This window comes from Sander lucioperca, chromosome 12 (assembly GCF_008315115.2).
Source record: "Sander lucioperca isolate FBNREF2018 chromosome 12, SLUC_FBN_1.2, whole genome shotgun sequence".
NCBI classification, from domain to species: Eukaryota; Metazoa; Chordata; class Actinopteri; order Perciformes; family Percidae; genus Sander; species Sander lucioperca.
The window spans coordinates 5,483,294-5,505,163 of record NC_050184.1 but is presented as its reverse complement, the minus strand read 5'-3'; the positions used below and the strand labels follow the sequence as shown (position 1 = coordinate 5,505,163).

General features: G+C 39.6%; 1 protein-coding gene across 1 annotated transcript; it reads left to right on the top strand.

Moving 5' to 3' along the window:
- The first annotated feature begins 14,123 nt into the window (after window positions 1–14,123).
- Window positions 14,124–19,940, top strand: alx3 (ALX homeobox 3). Its single transcript, XM_031286604.2, has 4 exons — window positions 14,124–14,531; window positions 18,441–18,715; window positions 18,864–18,989; window positions 19,196–19,940. The coding sequence occupies exons 1-4, from the start codon at window positions 14,177–14,179 to the stop codon at window positions 19,541–19,543; spliced, it is 1,104 nt and encodes a 367-aa protein (XP_031142464.1). The 5' UTR covers window positions 14,124–14,176; the 3' UTR covers window positions 19,544–19,940.
- Window positions 19,941–21,870: the final 1,930 nt, after the last annotated feature.

Here is a 21,870-nt window from a genome sequence, read left to right as displayed (position 1 = left end):
CCCCATTTCATTATCGATTCGAATACAGGGTGACAAGAGCTTGATGTCTCTTTTGCAATGTGCGATGCTCTTTTTCATTTTATACAGCAATAGTGAAACCTGCAGGCTAAAAGCAAAGATAATAACTGCAGGAGCCATATATTTACATGCTTTTCACAAGCTGTTGGTTTGACAGGATGGTTCAAATGATTAAGCAAGAGTGTCATTCTGGCTGTACAGATGCTTAACTTTGGGGTCAGCAGCATGTTGCCTGAGTTAAAATCAGCACCGCAGCCATGAAAGCTGGCAACAGTCTGCCATTAAAACCATAAACAACAGAGTAAAGGGTGAAATGACCTGGTCATAAAATCTGGCTAGTCACTGGGTTTGATGTACAGTTCTGGGTTCTATAAAAACTGCCTTTGCTCTGAGCTCCACAGCCATTAGTGGGAATGATTATCGCCATATATTTCATCCTGTAGTCGCCTACTGAAGTTTTAGGTAATAGCAACTCCAAGGTCTTGCTCGTGACAGTAGGGAAAACAAATGATTATTATAAGAGGGTAAAGGTAATTGGTCATAATTCACAAGGCCCACAAAAGAGTCTCTAGCTGTAATCAAAGCTGGTTTCCATACACTGAAGGTGCCTGTTTGACAGGCCGTTTGTCTGGCTACATGATGTTGTTACACTCCCGGCTCTCCATACTGTATATGTGCCAACTTATGAAAATGATTTTGAGTTGCACGATTTTAATTATATCATTTCACCAGTCACCACAATATCTAAAAGCATTTTCAGGCTTTAGAACAATTTACAATTAAAGAGACCTTGCTTTACACCAGGGGTCAGCAACCTTAGGCACACGTGCCACCATTGGCACAGGATAACCAATGGCACACTACCAACAAGTGTGCAAGAGGGTTATTTGGAAATGTTGAAGTGTCCTCTAATCCTCATGCCAAATGACCGCTTTCACAGCCATTGGCAAGAGCACAGCCTGTTATTTACGATAGTTTGATTGACTTTTCCCCCATCCACATTCCGCAAAGACCCGCCCTACACCTAGACCTGCTTTTGACTGGTTAGTACTTGTTGCCTTCTTCACAGAATGGAGGCGCAAAGGAAAGAAAATCTGCCTGAGCAGGCTCAATGCTGGCTGGCTTAATGCTGATATGCCAGACTGATTAACAAGAACATTTTAAAATGGCACTTCATATTAAAAATGTTGCAGACCCCTGCTTTATACATTTACAGGATATACTGTAGAGGTGAAATGCAGGAGGAAGCATTCTGATCCTTTACTGAAGTGTAACTACCTCAAATTTGCACTTAAGTACAGCAGGTGATTAAATGTAGGCTACTTATATTCCACTACTGGGGAAATGTTCAAAGCTGAATACCTGCTGCATTGTAATAGTACACCTACTAATAATAAGCTGAACTTGATTTTCACCCGTCATATAAACATATAAAGACATAGACGAATGGCAAACATATTCACTGTATTCACTGTTCATGAATCACAAACAGTGGAAATTAAATTATAGTTGATATAACCATTAATCACCACTAGATGGTATCATTAATGTCACTGTGCTTCAGGAAGTGACATAATGATGATGACTTGCCGGCTGGAGGCTTGAAAGTCCATCCCAATGTCAGTCTGTTGCTGCTCGCTCAGGACAAACACAAGCTGCATGTTGCACTGTCTTGATCCAAGGATGTCATCATCTCCATACACATAATATGTAAGTCAAGTTCCTCTGGAGTTCATTGTGAATCTTACATCAATGCTCTGTCTGACTGTGTTTCATTCCACAGAAAGAAGACTGAAATACATATGCAGTTCTGAATGGCCATGCACGCTGATATCTGATATCAGCTGGTATTCCTGCACTGAAGTTGGCGGGCCAGACAAAACAAACACTGGTTTCTGGCTGTAACTATAGATAGCATGAAATTAATTTAAGCAATCAAAGTCATACTACTTGTGTGTGCAGGAAATATATTCTAACTTCCTAATAAAACAGCGAGGAACTGCAGAAAGCAAACACAAGGTTGCTGCAAGTCTTAAAAGTAAGGCAATAAAAATGTTTAGTGGCTTTAAAAAAAAATCACACTGGCTTTGTCAAAACACGTGGACACACACAGACTTCAATAAGCACAGTTGCCTGTTTGATACTCAAAGGCCGCTGCTCTCTTGTCTTTTTCCTTGGGGTCAAAGGTAAAGCCCTGACCTGATGAGGCCAACATGCTCTTGTTAATAAAACAATAAACAGCAGTCTTCTCTCAATAACCCCCCAGTCAGCACCCTCTGACTTTTCTGAAACCCAAACTTTCATCCCCTTACTCTTAACTCAAACTACAACTTGCATGCAGGCATGCAATGTGTATGTGTGTTTGTGCCCATACAAATGCATCATTTTGAACATCATTCCAACCACAGGGATATAGAGTCATAATAATGATGTATGCTAAATCATGTTTACACATGAGTGCTAAAAGGGAGTTTAATAAGACTTTATTTACTCTTTCTCCACCATATGTGATGTTCCCGAGTGTTTGAAATCTAAGATCAGTCACAGAGGGGGGCCCTGTGGCTCCCAGGACACCTAATACTCTGCGTGCTCCAGGGCTGGTGAGAAGAAAAAGAGCACAATTGGATTAGATACCAAAATAGGGTCAGTGTTTGTTTTAATCAATGTGGTGACACAGGGAGCTCTTGAAAGCACCGGGTAAAGAGAGCCTGGAGAGAGAGAAAGCAAAAGAAAGAGGAAGGGAGAGAGAGTAAAGGAGACAGATAGTGAAAGAGAAGGAGAAAGGGGGAAAAGAGAGACAGAGAGGGCAGCCGGGGTGATTGGTCCCCAGGCTATGGCTGGATAATGGAGACTAGAGGCTGGAGGGGAAGCTGTCTGGGGGGTGGCTGGCCTTTCAGAGTTCACTGTCAGGTCTCCAAACCAAGGGGACAGTGGTCACTTCCACTATCCCAGCATTCGTCCAAATGAGCTTTTATAAACATGTGGTGCAGCTGGTTTGTTTTCCACACAACACCAACATATCCTCTGACAAAGAGTGCTTCTGAAGAAATGAGCATCCAAATTGATGACTTATCTCAACAACAACTGTTTGCTTTGTTGGTTTGGTGTTGACGGGGATTCAAATAAAGTTGTTGCAAAAACATTTGAAATCTGAGGCTGGGAATGTCAACTGCCTTGTCTTCGCCTGGGCTATCTGATTACCAAATATTTTTGTAATCCTAGGCACACTGGATAAGAAGAAAGTGAGAGTGCTGAAGCTTATGATTGAGGAAGATAGTGTGCACTATCAGGCAGAGAAAAATCTAGTGTGAGTGCAAGGCTTTGGCTTTTTTTTCCCATTAAGGTTGTTGCAAGATTACTCTCCTGAGCCAAGTCAATGAATTGTGGCTCTTGGGGAGCGAATCGTGGTCGCAGCTGACTAGACTTTCCATGGCAGGGCTTAAGATCCATACTGGGATACACCACTGAAGTTCAGATGTCAAAAATGATTTTCCTCCATCCTGAGGACAAATTTACTTTTTATCGGGGGGAACATTTACTATCGTTCCCATGGACAGTAACAAAAAGAGCAGTATTCTTCTTGCCCATAATCTGTGATGTCACATTTTAGCTCCCTGAAGAATGAACAGAAAAAGATGGAAAGGTCGGTGGACTGGTGATCAAATAGATGTATTTTCTGGTTCATTACCAACCTCAAAGTCAGTCTCCAATTTATGGTCAGTAGAGTAGCTCCAGACTGTGGATCTAAGTGGTATTACAGATTAATGTTTTAGCTGTCTGGCCTTGCGAGTAACTTGGTTATTTAGTTCCAAAATACCAATTTAGCTCATGACATATATAAATACTTAAAATGAGTGCTATTTCCCTTTCAGTGCCACCCATATACAGTCCACTGACCTCAGAGTTTTGTTGCACATTACACATACATACTATCAAAATAGTGAAGAAATACAAATCTTCATCACATTATTTCTGTGTAAAGTTGCACAAAATGAGGTTTAGTGTGATATATATTTAGTCTTGTATGCAGTTTTTCTGCTGTGTAAGTATGTGCATGTTTGTGTGCATGTCTCTATAAATATACAGTATATTTGTGTGTCGGAAAGAGGCAAGAGAGCAAGAGTGAGAGTGTCCCAACTCCTGCATATCCATCAGCCCTCTCCGTGGTGTTTGGTAATGGTATCTCCTGGTCGGAAGTGCAAATCCAGCTGCTGCAAAGTGGCCATAAATTAGATTTTCTGAAACTTGGTGCAGACGTAGTCTCCAGTGTGTCGTTTAGTAGAGCGCTCACACCCCACTTGCCAACTGGAGCTTTCATTATCATTACCTAAATCCTTTAAACTTCACTGATTGATTGTCACATAGGCTACCTCAAATTATCTCAGTTGTGCATCAGCTCTTTATCCTGCTGCAGGGCTTCTTCCCTTCAAGTTGCTAAAAGTTAGTTTCAGTTTAACTTGAACCTCCAGCAGTGCAATTTATCGCTTCTAAAAAGCAGAGACATGTTGAAAACATTACAACTCATGCTTTTGCTCTCTGAGCCTAGAGGTTAGTGTGATGTGCCTGCTGAAAGCTTTTCCAAATCACACAAAAATCAACTGAGTAAGTTCAGATTTTTGCAGCTGCTTTCTATTCCTCAATGTGCAGAGTAATTCCCAATAGTTTATTTTCTATCCAGCCACTTCAGCCCCCAAGGTCATTTGCTTTTTCTCTTTCTAAACACGCAGAATTTTCACAAGTCCTTTCTTGGTGGAACTCTACTCAGTCTGATTCGCTATGCTGGTCTGTTCTTCCCCAGCAGACTTGTTGCAGCCTCATTCAGATGTGTCAGAGTTCCTTTAATTTACAGACCTCATCTTTTGCCTGAGATCTACTGATAACAACACAGCAGGGCCAGTTTCAGCTGCATGTGGCCTTTTACACAGATTACAGCTTAACATTCATTGTATTGATTCAAAAAGATGTTCTCTGTGCCTTTTATAACCTAGAGTTTAGAGACAGCACAAATAGTAAGGTAAAGTAATACCAGTTGTATGCAGTGGTGTAGTCTAATGTATTGTAGTGGGTATACTCTACTGTATATGTATGGGCCTATATATATGGGGGGGGGCATATCATAGTGGGGGGTCTGGGTGTCCTCCCCCAGGAAAACTTTCAGCGTCAAAGACTTCATTTCCTGCATTATGACACACTTTTATGCACCAATTTACAGAGGAAATATCACTATTTAGCCTATGCGATGAAAAAAAACTCAGATGACAATTCAAAATATATGAAAATTATAATGGAAAGTATGTTGTTACATGTCAATGCACATTTTTAAGTGGGTATATGGAAATCCTGGAGCTTTCTTAGTTGGTATACTGCGTTTACCTGCTTATCATGTAGACTACACCACTGGTTGTATGGGCTCAAATATCTGTGTATATAAATAGGCCTACTGTCATTGTAGCTATGTCCTGCACAATAAAAAGACATTTGAAAATGAAGGATGAGTCACAGCAGAGACAAAACATAGCCACCATGCTAGCTTCAGTGAGCTGTGGGTGAAGTGGTGCATTATGGCCAGTGTCTGGGTGGCTGTTTGGGGGGTCGTGCTCTGTGCCCAGGCCCTCGGGGCACCAGTAGCAGGATGGGCCCGAGCATCCGCTGAGAGGATGACCCCAGCTATCCCTGTGGAGTTAGGCTTGTACAGCTGTATCTGATTGGACAGGAACAAAGAGCTGCGCTGCACCAGGGGGTTTGGCATTCAGCAGATATAAGAACTGATCCTCTTAGACAAGAATCATATTCTCACTCACAGTTCATTATAGAGTAATCTCTATTTCTGAGAATGATGGGAAACATGGTTTAAGGAACATGCATTTAAATATGCAAAACATTTTATTTAGTTTCGGCAAACATGATGGCTGTTAAAAGTATAGGCTAACTAATCTTGACCTTTTAGCAGCAGTAGGCCTACTAATGTTAATGCACATTTTCCAACTTTTTTTTTTTAATCTATCTATCTATCTATCTATCTATCTATCTATCTATCTATCTATCTATCGATAGAGCCTGTGTGTTATTTTTGGGTTATTACAGTTACAGTTTTATTGGGCTTGTAGTCCAGGAATATGCTACATCTTTCACACCTTGACTCATTTGTAAAACCTATTAAATAGCATAGCAACAAATCCTTCTGACACCACTGATAGCAAAAGAAAAATATGAACACGGTAAATTGGTTATCATTTTGCAACTGTCATCCCTTCACTCAGCTGAACTCGCAAAAACAGACAGATTTATTGTGAGGCGCTCCGAAGAAAATCGTGTTGTTCTTCCGCGGAGTTTCATAAGTAATTTTCCAGAATATTATAGCTGACAGGTTTGTTCCAAAAAAATGTGAGAAATCTGGTAAGCTACCGGTGACCTCCTGTGCGTCAGGAGTTTTCTCATTTGATGCGCTAGAAACGGAGGCCGCTGCCAAAGCCACAGGTCCTGTCTGGAGCCTCAGGATTACAAGTCTGTGTGTGTGTGTGTGTGTGTGTGTGTGTGTGTGTGTGTGTGTGTGTGTGTGTGTGTGTGTGTGTGTGTGTGTGTGTGTGTGTGTGTGTGTGTGTGTGACAATTCCAGAGCTATCATACACACTGTCCCAAACATTAATGTAAAGGCTGCGATCTTTATAAGACAATTGATCATCAAGATCCCAGCAAAAGTCAATTTGAAAAAGGCTGATTTCCCCATCGAATATCATGATTGAGGTTTTAAACGGTCCACTGTAAATGTATATTTAGGTTAACAGTTGTTAGCCTACTATAATAAAATGTCTATGCCTAGTCTATAATAGTCCGTAAAATATAAAAAGTAATGTAAAAATAGATTAGCTAGGCCACTCCCTACATTTTGAAACAGGTTATTATATTTTTGCGTTGTGTAACGGCTTCAAGCTTTTTGTGAACACGGAGCATAAGAAAAAAATCACTTTATTTTTACTCACTGCAGACAACAACTGAAGATTTCAAAGTGAATATTTTCTCTCAATTATTCGTCCTAAAATAATAAGCCAACAATAGTCTTTTTGAAAACCATACCTCTGTGAAAATCAGAGTTTAGATAATGAATTTCTAAAGATTAGTCTAGATACAACATTTTAGCAATAATTATCCTTCGTGCGTCTTCTTGCTCTAATTCATTATTTCACAATAGAAAAATAGAAAACTGTGAGAAACTCGTTTCTTTCAATCAGTGAAAAACGATCTTAACTTATGGAGATGCATGTTATAATTATAATGCTACTGTCATATATATATATATATATATATATATATATATATATATATATATATATATATATATATATATATATATATATATATACATATATGTTAAAATATATGAACTCAATATTCTGCTTTTGTTCCCTATGATAGAGAGGATGAAAAAAGGTAAATAATGTTTGTTAATTAGTGGCCAAATTGATAACAAAGACAACGTTTCTGCTGAGTTTCTGCTAGCCTAGCCTACAGTTTAAACATCCGTTGATTAGTGTATTCCAGTTTAATATACCAAATCTACACTCTCTATATTCGCTATTTAACCAGCATTTCCAATGTTATATCACATGGAACAGCAGGATTTTAGGTTATAACTTGAATGAATGAAACCAATTTACTATGGCTTAATCTTAAAGCTAGTTAAATTCTATTTAGATAGCCTACTTAGGCCTCTCATAAATATATCTTAATAAATGTTACAACTAATTTGATTAATTAATTAGCCTATTTTTCCTGTGCTATTTATAATAGATTGTTATTTAAATGTAGGTCTATTTTTCAGTAGCCCACGTGTCCACTCTTTTTGACTGACAGCTGGACATCAGATTTTCTTCCAGCATGAGCACAGGTGCTTCATGTCTTCCCATGGACACTTTACTGACAGGAGGACCTGAGAAGGTTCCTGTCCTCTGGCTCTGGATAATTCAAATCCCATGATCTCCATGTCGCCGTCGGTGCTGTTTATCGCTGCTCGACCATCTCTAATTCAATCCGAGACGCCGGGTCACGCGCAGTCTTGGAGGGTGTAATAAAAACAACAAAAACAGCATCAATACGATTAGCTATTAGGCCTAACGTTAGGCCACTTACCGCTAAGGTAATACAACAATTCACCCTGCGTTTAACTCGGCCTGGTTGCATTTTAAAGCAAATAAAACCAGTCACAAGTACTATGGTTACCTCAATTGGCCAATAATGGTCAAGGCAAAGTAATATAGCCGAGGCTAAAAAGAAATAGGCTGTGCTTCCACCTCAAAGAAATAGTCTTTATTGACCATTTCTAATCTATTTATCTTATTTGAACCTGCGTCAATAACGACGTTGATTCGCTGTTTTATAGGCTATTTAACCTGAATATAAACAGACCAGATGAGATAAAGTGGATTTTGATAGGTCTATAGCTATTCATTTGAGAAATAAAAAATTAGCCTACATTACATATTAGACACATAATACGTACATGCCACATATGCTGACAGTTAGCAAAAGCAACGACCTTACTAGGCTATAGCCTATAAATCAGTTTTAAATAACGGAAATATTCTTTAGTCTATTCCGTTACGCATGCGTCACCGCCCAACAGGTTCTCGGTCCGCTATAAAACACATTTAGGCCTAGGGATTAGCCTATTTATTTTTAGCTCTGGCGTGTGTCTGCTGTATCGGGGCTTTAGCTGATACTTCCAGAAGGTTTTGCTAAGGTGCATGTTTACGGATTCCTGGAGATTGTGAGTAAGGAGCGAGGCTGTAGCCTACCGGTCTGTCCTTCATTAAGAGCCAGTCCTAGCAGAGCGGCATTTATCACGACATCCTGAGCTTTCATAACCCGGTGATCCTGCACACACACACACACACACACACACACACACACACACACACACACACACACACACACACACACACACACACACACGCAGCATTTCTCTCTCTTAGCTACTGTGCCGAGCAAGCCTCCTTATTAAACTCACTAACCCATATAAAAGAGGTTAAGTGCTGATATTACTACTAATAGTACTACTAAAATGTCAGAGCGTAAAATAGCACATGTAGGCTACATGGATGGATTATAGGAAGGTAGGGCAGATGTTCTCAATCTTTTTTATAGACAAGGACCACAAGATAACATTAGAGAATATACCGGGGACCTCCTCATGTCCTGGGAATAATTTGACGAAGCTTATTTTACTTTTTTTTCTTAGTTAGGCTATGTGAAAGAACAACACAAGACAATTAGAAATATATTATGCATTAAACACATTTGCAGATTTAAGTTTAAGAGATTTGTGAGATTAGAACGTTAGCCTATCTATAAACTATCATGATTTAAAAAAAAAAAAAAAAAAAAATATATATATATATATATATATATATATATTCATTGAACTATGAAGCAACAAAAATGCCATGATGATTTAAATATATGAATCTGAAAACCTTTCATGGACCCCCTGGCAGAGTGCCACAGGACCCACTGAGAATCACTAGGCTATGGGGCCTTCAGCATGTTGCTATGACAACCCTACTCAAAGCAATGTTGTGGAGCAGTTGCTATATACATTATTTCTTCTTCTTTTTTGCATTAAGCTGCTTCTATACTTATGATGGAAACAGTACATGTGCAACGTAAAATATCTGAGTGAACTGGCACTGCAGTCATCTGTTGTGAGCCATTATGGTAGTTCTGTCTTGGATTTGAACTAAGTGCTCCCAATTTCCAAAACTACAGTAAGAAAACAACACAGCATGTATTCCAGCAGAACAAAGACTGCAGCACTTGTCAATTTTAGTCTGTCTGCACTGTCAGACATCAAGGTCCTTTGGTTTGAAGATCACCACCAGTTGAGTTGTTTAATATGTCACAATCTTTCTAGTAGTGAAATTAATATAAACAGTTATCCTTTTCAATGTTTAATGCCCTGTCATAGCATTGTGGGAAAATATTTTCATACAGTAAAATTCTAAGCAAAGCAATACCACCTATTGTGTGAAACGTTGGTCTTTCTTTCTAACAGATACGTACCTGGCTCATCTCGTGTGTGTTGTGGCTGTGGATCCCGACTTGCTGCTAACACTCGCTGGGCTCCAGTGTGCTCCATGACGCCTCATACGAGGTCAGACAGAGGACAGCAACCCCACTTCCCATTTCCCTTTCGAAACCTCAACCCCCATCGCGACAGCAGACCAGCTTAAGCTTCCCAGAATGCACCTCTCCAGCCGGCCGACCCCGGGGTCGGCAGCTGTCAATCACATCCTCAGCTGGCCCAGCAGCTTCTGGACATAGACTGGAGGATGTGAGGGAGGCCTCTGAGAGGAGCCCTGCTGCATATGGGATCATCTCTGTGCATTCATGGCGGCTAATTAAATTAGCTATCCTTCTCCTATTCTAATGCAAACCTCAGGTTGAATCGCCACCCTGTACGTGAGAGGAAAGGCCCCAGGCAGTGATAGCCAGACAAAGACAGCCAGCTTATATGAAGTACAGAGTTTTACTTCATTCTCGCTGGCTGTCTATGTTGGTGTTCCTCTGGCAGGTCGATCTTAATAACTTCTCCATCTACATGCTGTTGGTGGATCGCACAGATTGTCACTGGAAAAGGTCAGATCTTTGTTTACTTTCTACACACATGACAGACATTATTCACAATTATAACATCACCAAATTATTATATAAATGTGGATTTTATGTAAAAAGAGAAGTGCCCGATCACTTACTTTGATCAAAGTTGTGTCTGCAAGTATGTGCTATAAGTTGTGTGTGTACGAGAGAGGATGTAAGGTGTAACAGGGCGTGACAAAGCCCTGCAGACTGACAGCCAGGTCGAGAGGATGTAGTGGAGAGAGGGATGGAAGTGGCTGTCTAGCCTCAGGGTAGCAGGGTGCTCAGTGAGAGTGCAGGGTCACCTTTATCCACGCTGTCTGTGCCCAGAGCCGGGAGGCAGCTGGGGGAGACCTGGGACTCCCAACAGGCTGAACTGATTTCCTGTGCAGGGTCATGCCCAGGACAGGCTTGGAGGACAAGGGTTTAGAACCATGGGGAGCAGTGAATGGAGCTGGTCATGGTATGGACAGCGAGTTGATTCTATTTTCTGCCATTTCCCTTCTAACCATCGCTTTGCCTGTGAGTGGCCAAAGTTAAAATGCACCGATCTCTGACTATGGTCACATAATGTGCTTATTTAATAAAGGACAATACTCTGTGAAAGTTGGACTTTTCAGTGCATGAATGAATGGACCCCCCCCCCCCCCAAGTATATTAAACAAACCACAGCACACAGACATCCACACAGACTCATAGTAGGCTTTGATTCCTCAGCAAATAACATACCCATAATCCTCTACATCTTATGCTCTCTTGATGCAGTATTCATATAAACACTGTTACCTGCGGCGGCTCTGAGATCATAGCGCAGACGTTATTCCTCTTGCCCACATTTCTGGAATGCATTTACTCAGCTGGGTTCGTGTTCTGCTGCCTCGGGCTACAGAGGACATGCTTGTCACGAGATTTGAGAAACATATCCGTGTCCCCCGTGTGTACATCTTAAAAACGTATATTTCCCCTCTCACAGAATTATGAGGTTTTTAATGGTGATGAGCCAGACAGTTTGACAAATGCTGGCAACTACACGTATGCAGACGTTAACGGGGATGAATACACTCAGAGTGTGGGAGGGTAAAAGGTGGCATTGTGGTTGTAATTAACATGACAGCGCTGCTTGTTTTAGCCTCTACGCTCTACTGACTTAAACATGTTAATCTAAGTCATGTTACACATAAATGTCATTAGGCCTTATATCTAAGGTCACTAATAATTTTAAACTTGAAGGAGCTCTTCCTTTCCAGGGAAGCAGCCATGTCTTTGCAATTTGTGTCCAGATAAAGACTGGAATTTTCATTTTGTTGACTATTATGAGTCTCTTAGTAAAGAGAAGAATGTAGTTTGAGAGTATTATCTGCACATTGGATTATGAATAAGTCATTAGAATTAAAACATGTTTTCCTGTTGGTTTATTAATGTATTTTTTTTTTTTAAATCAGCTTTTCTATTTGTCATTGAACTTCTGAAGTTAGACTTTGTACAATAGTGATTGAAGCAAGAATTTGAGCTCACTTGGAGCCATCATTCACATGTCATCTTAACTCCATATTTCTTGTTGCACAGCCTTTTTTTTCCTACACTTGGATCTGTAACGTGTACTGTGGACACTTTGATATTTCAGAGCTCAAAATGGATTCAAATGGGGTTTATGAGGCCTCTCGGCCCAAATGGACTTCATGTTTACACACTTGTCCATCAGCTGAGCAGCGTGCGGCCTCAGGTATTCAGAGAGATGGTGAGATGTCCCCAAAACCAACAATACCGTGTCTGAACCTGGTAAGTGCACCGTGTTTAGACGAGGTTTGTCTAGATCGGAGATAACATGTTAGAATCAAAAACCTTTTTATCTTACTGCTGAGTTCAACTCTTTCTGAGGATATTCAGGCAATTTTGAGCTGCGTGGTTAAAATGAATACCACATTGTGTGCTCTGTTGGACAAAGCATTTTTTTTCTGATTTTACTTAAGATGTTATTATTTTATATTGACTCTTATCAAAACAGTTGTCAAGTGAGCTCAAGTAAAAATCCCACAAACATTTAAAAATTGGATTGCATAATTAAAAATGTATTTCACTGCAAGCAGGGGAATGTTATGACCTTCATTATGGTTTTGCTGTTTCCATGGTTTTTGAAAGACAGTATATATCTATATATACTTTAAAGTTAAATGACAAGGAAACAGCGAAGTGAACTACTGTAAATATCAGCAGACACATGAGTATTTTGTGTTTCATCACTGTAATAATGATAACCTTTATTTCGGCCTACCATTGTTTTTTTGGGATGTTGCATTATCAAGATAATATTAATTTTTGCTTAAATTAATAATTGTTAGAGTTCTAGTTTTAAATTAATATAATTTAGATAACGGCCTCTAAAATGTCTCTATAGCTCTATATCTATATAAGGATAAATACGGTTAAAGCCTATCGTTACTTCGTTTGATCAGTGCCGACGCATTTTGACGGTCTTTATCTGTTCAAAAACAAAGAGAGCGAAAATAATAGGCCAATATTAGTGAGTGGACAGTTAAATGAATGATCAATATATTTCCATATTTTGTTTATAATAATACGTAGGCCTACCATATTTAGGCTAATGATGATTTTTACATATGGATTTGTGTAATTTATTATCCAAATTAGTTTGATCTTGCAGTCTTTGGAACTGATTTCCACATAATGCATTAGTCTTTTTCTTTTCATTATTTACATGATTTTTTTTAATGGTCAGAAATTTGTGTCACAACAGTGAATTTGGTAATTTGGTAACAGGTAGGCTATCGGTGTCTTCCCTTTTCTGGTTTAGCAGAAATAAACATGCTTATTGGCAGTAGAATAATGCATCGAAATCTTATGGAAAATAAAGATATGACCGATAGTAAATTGAATAGGCTACTTAATTGTGCGTGCAGAATTATTTAGAAAACGAAAAGGAAGAGAGTAGGCCTATAAATGACAGGAAAACATTTAGGCCCACTCGTTACGCCCGACTGTGAAAAGTAAAAAAAGAAAGGACATAAAATAAAGTCAAAATGTAATGAAGTATCTAGCATACATAAAATGTATAAATAAACAAATTAACAGACGTAATGGCCTTCAGTTTTTATTTGGTCTATTTGTTCGTTCATAAACTGTTGTGTGTGTCTGCCGTCTGCTTCTCCTGTCCTGCTTGATTTGGTGATTAGGCCCATAACAATATATGAAATAGGAATTAAATGGTTAATTGGAGGGACAGAAACCACACGTGATTGAATTTTTGGCGGATTATATCAGACTGCTGGATGCTGTAATAGACACACACGCACACGCACACACACACACACACACACACACACACACACACACACACACACACACACATACTCCAATCCGGGTTTCACGGGTCTTTGTTTCTGATCTGTTAAATCCCACCCACTTGACATGAACACAGAAGAGGAAAAAAAAACTGTCTCACTCCGGCGTCCACACTATCAGCGCCCAGTCGCTGTTGTCTATAGCCTACTACCTGCTGGACCAGTAAGATGGAGACGGAGAGTTGTTTGCCTTTCTCTTCGCAGACCAGCAGGAGGACGCCAGAAAACTCACCGAGACTGGAGCACAACGGCTCCGGCTCCTTTCTCTCCTGCGATGAACTACAGAAACCCTCGCATCTTCCTCCTCTTCCTCCTCCGCACCGCCTCAGCCTGCGCGGTGATCTGTACGCCGCCGCCATGGGGAGGTTTGGTGATGCTGCGGTGGACTTTACGCACGGCCCTGCCTCGGCGAACCCGTCCGGGTCCCCGTCCAAACACAGCAAGTTCTTGGAGAGTATAAACCAGGATCAAAAGGGGACAGCGATAAGCGGCAAGCCGGCGTTTTATGAGAACAACTCGGAAGGTGAGTTAAAGAGAATGTATGTGTTAGAAAAAGAAAATACTTTTTTAAAAAAAGAGCAACTAACTGGCCGACAAGTAAAAGTAGAAGCAACAGCAATATCTTTACAACTAGCCTACTAATAATAACGATCATCTTCGCTTGTTTGTCTGAACTATCTTTGTATGAAAAAAGCACAATTGCTTGACAATTGGCCTACACTGGATTTTGGTACGTGATATACTTCAGAGCCATAACGTTATTTTGAGTATTTCTTGCATATATATTAGCATTTTAAAAAATATATAATGTACAAGGTATGCGGGTGTAAAAAATAAATGGTTGAGTGGACTAATAAAATATAAGAATAATCTTTATTCTTTGCAATGCTTTGTTAAATTTAGTAAGACATTAAATGACAGTGGATCAGTTTTTTTGCAGCTTGCAGGCTTTGCACATGTGTCATTTCAACTGAAAATTATACAAAAGTGTTGATTGATTTTTACTGACTATGCAAATGAAGGCATGGTTGTGATAAAAATGTCAGCACGATTTCTTTCTCTTGACAGTCCTTGATGTAAAGTGAGAGAGGTTAAAGGTCAGCCTGGCTGGCAGCAAATTGGGTGTGTCAAGCTACTAGTCAGCCATCAGCTTTTTCAGGCCAACATTCATTTTAATATTTCTGTATTTTAGTCCTTGCATTCTCTTTTCAAACTGCTTCTTATTCTATTCATGTGCACATTTTTGTAATGTAAAACATCAGAATTGACTTAGAATTTTGCACGCAGGCATGTGCTCAAAGGCTGTCAGACTTATTAGCCTGTAAATGTCCATCTTGGGAAGAAAAGTAACAACTGTTGAACCGGAGCCTGAAGAAACGAAGTGGTCTTTCACTTATTTATTGGTGTTGATGATTCTGCAAAGCAACAGAGGATATGAGCGCAGATAAGGTCTTTGTGATATCTGTGTCCAGAATAATATACAACTGCTTGATTTATGTTACAGCCAAAGACAGCCAAAAGGCTTTTTTCACAATTAGTTATGATAACGATATCAGCTGTCCTGTTTGAAAGTGGACTTTTATTACTTTTCTTATAAATTGGGTTTAAATAAGAAAAGGCATGTATAGTTTCCCCATTCTTCTGTCACACACACGGACACATGCACACACACGCACGTGCATGCATGTGCACACACACACACACACACACACACACACACACACACACACACACACACACATACGCATGCTTGTGCACTGACAATTGATGATCAGTGTTAGTTTAATTTATTTTATAAAATGCTGGGTATTTAACTGTAAGTGCAGGGCTTTGCATGTATGCATGTAGAATAAATACAGTGTGTGTGTGTGTGTGTGTGTGTGTGTGTGTGTGTGTGTGTGTGTGTGTGTGTGTGTGTGTGTGTGTGTGTGTTTACCCATACTACTCTTCATTTGTGTGTTTTTGAGTTTGGGTCTGTTCACCTCAAAGGCAGAGATGGCTTCCTGTTTTGTCAGTGGGAGGAAAGTTTATTGATGGTGGGACAGGCCAACACATTCAAAACCCTTCAACCATCTTCACACTTTGAAGTTTTAATTTAGTTATATTATATTATTGTCTTGCAATTGTAATACAGAATCAGCAAAACTATATTAATGGGTAAGTTTATTTTTTCCTAAATTGTTTCACAATAAATTAATTGATTTTTATAATAAAAACTTACATTTTTCCAACAAAAGGGCTGAAAGGTTTCTCACTATTGAGTTTTTAGCTTGAATATCTTTTATTAAGATGTTTCATATGCTATATTGGTAAATTCTGGTTTACATGTACAAAGTTTTTCCAGTCAGAAATCTGTTTTCTCTCTCCATCTGAATGGCATATCTGCGTATCCACAGGCACAATACATTTCTTACCTTATTCATACCTTCTGATATAAAAAATATCATACACACACAAATACACCTAAAATACTCACACACTATTTAAATCCTTTTTTTAACTCAGCAGCATCAATGCAAGTTCAAACCTTAATCCTTTGTTAGAGGCTGAGATTGCTTCATTTTTAATTTTCATAATTTTGATTATCTACTATAATAACTATAGCAGCATAATTTAAAACCAGTGAATATTATATAGTGAATATATCCATTAAAGAAACAGAATGAAACATGTTTTAAAGACTGAAGTACCATTTTGCACAAATTGAAAAGCTGAATGTTTAGAGCAAGATGCCTGGAAAAGAAGCTGTTTAAATTTCTATCTCGACTATTTCAGTGTATTAGAATTGATCCCAATACTCACAGCATGATATTCCTACCTATACATTTTGAATGTATCCTCTATTTGCCTTTTCTGGAGGCAGAGCGGATGTGGGTGTTTGACATGCTAAAAGCTATACAATGTCCTGCGGCCCCAGTTTGAAATCTTAACGGGGAACATTTTCAGCATGAACTGCGGTGTGAGGTGGGATCTAATGGACATGGGGAAATTAATGTTGCATTGAAAAGTGCTCTCTGTCGGGCTGCATATTGAATTGGAAAATTGCAAAGTAATGTCTCCGCTGCCCCCAGTAAGTGAGTGCCTGCAGATAGACGGAGAGGGATTTTGTTTTGGAGCTCAGGGTTAAACATAATGAACATGGACAACAAAATCCAAACACTGCAGGAGGGAACAGCCCTTTCCATGGCCTGTTAACAGGAAGGGAAATAATGCTTTCAGATTTCCCCTCACTGCTGAATGTAATGGGTAGAATGTATTCACACAATCATGTGCTTTATCAGATATACATTTGTCAGATAATCCAGTGCTGTATCCTAAATGTCTTATCCTAATGTAAATATTTTGACATGGACATTGCAATAAGTTTCCTATAAAATAAAATAAAATAAAATAAATGTCCGTTCGGAATGTGAACCTAAACATTCATTTTCTATACTTCCAAATGTGACAAATCAAATCTTGTTTTTTGCTTATTGCCTTGTGGGTTTGATTCAAACCAACTTAAAGAGTTCACTATGGGTTGTCTGAGCTAATCAAATTAAATCACTGTTTGACTGAATTAGTGTTGTGTGTTTTTCTCTGCGTCACAGTTCGGCCTCTTATGGTGGATTGAGTTTGGAATTAAAATTGAGAAGCATAAAAAACAAGAACGAGATTAATGGATTTTCAGACAAAATTATTGATGTTTGACCCTGTTTTAATTTGATTTTGTAACATAATGTAGAATTATACAGTGTTGGTCTTAAACTAAAACTTTTTCTCTGGCAGTGGAAATGGTTGTGGTTGATCATTCAGTTGTTTGCACTGGTGCCTCACATGCAAAGAGATTTGATTGATTTGATCCCAGCACTGGCCTTTTCTGTAGAAAAGATTTGCGTGTCTCATTCTCATATTAGTAGGGGTAAGTTAGCTATAGATATCAATGGTTATCTGTGTTACCCTGTAAATGGCTGCTGGTTTGTTGGTGATTTTTCTCGGGGTACTACCCAATTTTTCTGCAAACCTACAAAACCGTAATTTAAAAAACAAATAGTATTTAACCTTTATTTAACCACGACAGCTTCATTGACATAGAAATACATTTTTCATTCAAATATAATTTTTTAAGTGTCCTGGCCAAGATGGGCAGCAGCAACAACTGGGTTCCAGTCGATGTAAAACAGAATACCTGTATAAGTATTTGACAGACTTAAACAATGCTAAAATCTTAATCAGAACTTGATGATGGCAAAATCATAATAAAAAATCAACCCCCTAAAAATCACACCCTAACAATAACCAAAAATGGTACCTTAAAAACAACCTAACAGCAGTATAAATACATCAAATAGAATATTTATTCTGATGAATTGACAATATAAGAATTTGCATATTCATTTATATTTATTTTGAAATGTATAAAACAGTCTACCTTTTTCTTTTTGCCCTCCAGTCAGAGAGAAAGGAGCTCCAAAGACCATGGGCTATCCTGGCATCGTCACAGACTGTTGTGGCAAGATGAAAGAGCCAGGCGGTGGTTTACAAGGGGATTCTATCGCCGACTCCATTGACTTATCGGGCAAGAACAAGAAGCGGCGCAATCGCACCACTTTCAGCACTTTTCAGCTGGAGGAGCTGGAGAAAGTGTTTCAGAAGACACACTACCCTGACGTGTATGCCCGGGAGCAGCTGGCCCTGAGGACCGAGCTCACCGAGGCTCGGGTTCAGGTGTGTGTTAGGGCAAACAGGGCAACCACCTTATATATTTTTACACCTTTTTGTTTTATAGCTATAAACAGAAGAGAGTGTATGAACAGAACGAGACCTGTTGTCTTCTGAAATGTTCCTGTTGTATTATTATTTTTGTATTATAAAGGTTTGGTTCCAGAATCGTAGAGCCAAGTGGAGGAAACGGGAACGCTATGGGAAGATCCAGGAAGTCCGCAACCACTTTGCTGCTACATATGATATCTCTCTTCTCCCTCGCCATGATACATACCAGGTACCACCGCAGTTTTCACATGACATACATGCTCTAGTGGAAGCAATACAAATAATTGATCCTGCTGTGAGAATTTGCTTTCTTTTTGAAGCTCAATCTGACCTACATTGTATCTTGATTTGGTGTTCATAACAAAGTATTAAGTGTTTCCATGTTTATTCCATCAACTTCTAAATGTGTCCTATTCTAAATCTCTCTCCGTCCAGATGCAGGGCAACCTGTGGCCCGGGGCGGCTTCAGCAGGAGGCGGTGGTTCAGGAGCTGGCTGTGTCCTAGGAGCGGACTCCATTCCCTCGTCCTGCATGAGTCCATACCCTCACCCCCACAGCAATCTACAGGGCTTCATGGGCATGCCCGCATCCCCCAGCCATCCCCATCACCACCACCCGCCTCATCATCCGGGCATCAACGGCCTCTATTCACTCCACAGCTTCCCAGGAGGCCTCGGGCCCCCTTCTATTGAGGGGCCCGAGACCGACTACAAGCCGACGGGCCTTGTGGCGCTGCGGATGAAAGCCAAAGAGCCAGGCAGCATCCTCTCCTGGCCTACATGACCACAACGGTGCCAGCTCCCCATTATGCACTGACTGAGCCAAAGCATATTACATTCCTGACTCATAGACAGTCCCTGATGTACACACCCACCTCAGCATATGACTAAAAAAAATCCTCTTAACATTTATATAAGCCAACTTGGAGACTTTTCACAATTCAGAAGATCTTGGAATATGAATTTCATGAATGTTGAGGGCAACTTGAGCCTCTAGCACGAAAACCCAGTGTATTCATAGGAACTTTATTGTTTCAAGTTTTAGTCTGATATCACAATGCTGAGACGAAAGAGGAAAAATTATTTAAGCATGTAAAAATTGTAATTATCATATTAATCATTGTTTTTTTTTTGTCTGTTGTGCTTTATAGTGTGACCAGTAATAAAGGCCTCCATCTAAATCATCTGTCTTATTCAGCAGGGAACTATTTTTTGGGAAAACGGGGAAAGAAACAATCTCAGACGGAATTATTTTAGGCTTGACATTACTCTTTTAAAAAAACAATAGCCAAGAGAGCTAACCAGTATGTGTCACATATTTAACTGGGAATGTGGTTGTGAAGCAAAAATGCTTCACAGGCTTTGGTTTCCATAAACACAAAAATGTCTGCTGTGCGGGAAGTGAGCTTCTTTGTATTCAGGAAGTGCACTGGGAGACCGTATGTGTGCAGCATATTTGGCCTCACTTCAAGACGCCTTCAGGTGGCACCTCATGTATCAGGAGCGAGTGGCAGGTTCATTAATGAAAAGCTAACTGAGCGACCACACTCTGATGATAAAGTAGAGCCTCCCACAGAAGGATGGCTTCACATTGAGGCATTTTTCATTCACATCTGGCATCAGTGGTAAAGCCGACCAACTGAGTAATGACTTACAGTTTAATAGAAGAAATTGGGGTTACCATGGCCCAGATCGTGTTTTGTTTGGTAATATTAATCTGCTTTTATTTATAATTACTTATGTATTCATGTGTTGTCTTTTTAAAGAAGATTACATGCATATCTTTCTGTGTCATACTTGGTTTCACATGTATTCTGAATGCATTCCCAGTAAGTTTTCCTTGTTGTACTTTACCCCAAACAATGTACTTTATTGTCAAGGAAACACTGACTTGCATGGTGCCATCTCATCTGGTGTAAATTACTAAACACATACATACACATTCATATCAGATGTTCCAACATTTCAATCTGTGAAAGATTGAGAATGCAACTTCAATTGTGAAAAAAGAAAGTTCCACTGGTGGACAAAGCCATTCCAAGCTCATCTTACTCCCCAGAAATGTATATGCCTTAACGGGTGAATATACTGGCTCTCCTTTTCCCTGTGCTTGCTTCACCATGACAGCCATGGAGGCAGATCAGCTGCCATTCCTACAGTCTGTGCCGGGGTTTTGTGTGAGCCACTAACATGTGGTTCCAATAGAAGAATGCACAAACCCATCAGAAACACTTTCCACACCCACAGCTTCAAATTCCAGCCAGGCCCTGGGAGATGGCAGCCCTTACTGCAGTTACATAGTCCCCCTGATTAAATCCCAGATTAAGTGGAGAAGATAAGGAGACCTGTCAGTTGGGATAAGGGATTGAGGAGATGGCCATCTTTAGAAAAGCTGAAGAAATAGCAGATGGTGGATCAGTGCTCAATTTTGATATTATATTTAGATACGGAGCAGTCAAATCTATCTGTCCATAAACAAAAGAGGAACTCAGTGTCTTAGTGAATCTTATGTTAACTCTTGAACAGGACAGTTGTAATAGAATAGCCAAAAATAATATAAATGCAGTGTGGTTTATTCAACTTAAAAAAACAGGACCACATCTAATTGCCTCATCTTACAACAGGCGGTCACAAGTTTTGATTCAGTTGTCAATAAAGTCACAGTGGTGTGGCAAAAGCTTTGATCTGTATCGCTCAATATATCAGGCTGCCTTATCTGTCAGAAATGAAATGAAAAATGTTGAGTTAAGAGTGCACAATGCTGGGGGCAGTTATTAACTAAGCATCACTCTGTGTGTAAGGGTCATTGGGTGAAAACTGTCACTGAGTCTGGAAATTACTATACCCTTGGCCTCATTAATGGACAAAAAAATATGATTTAATGCTCATTAAAATCCCTTCAGCTGCCTACTGGCCACTGAGCTTTGATCTCAACAAGATTTATTTTGGCCTTGAAGTGCAGCTATTGTGACACAACAGATCCTTGTATTTGAAGTATAAACAGCATTAACATGTCCCACTTAAGCTAAACAATGTGGTAGCACAGCCAACCACTCAGTGACACAGTCAAACAATGGAGTGAGGCAAGTTTAACACAGTCTGTCATAAAGT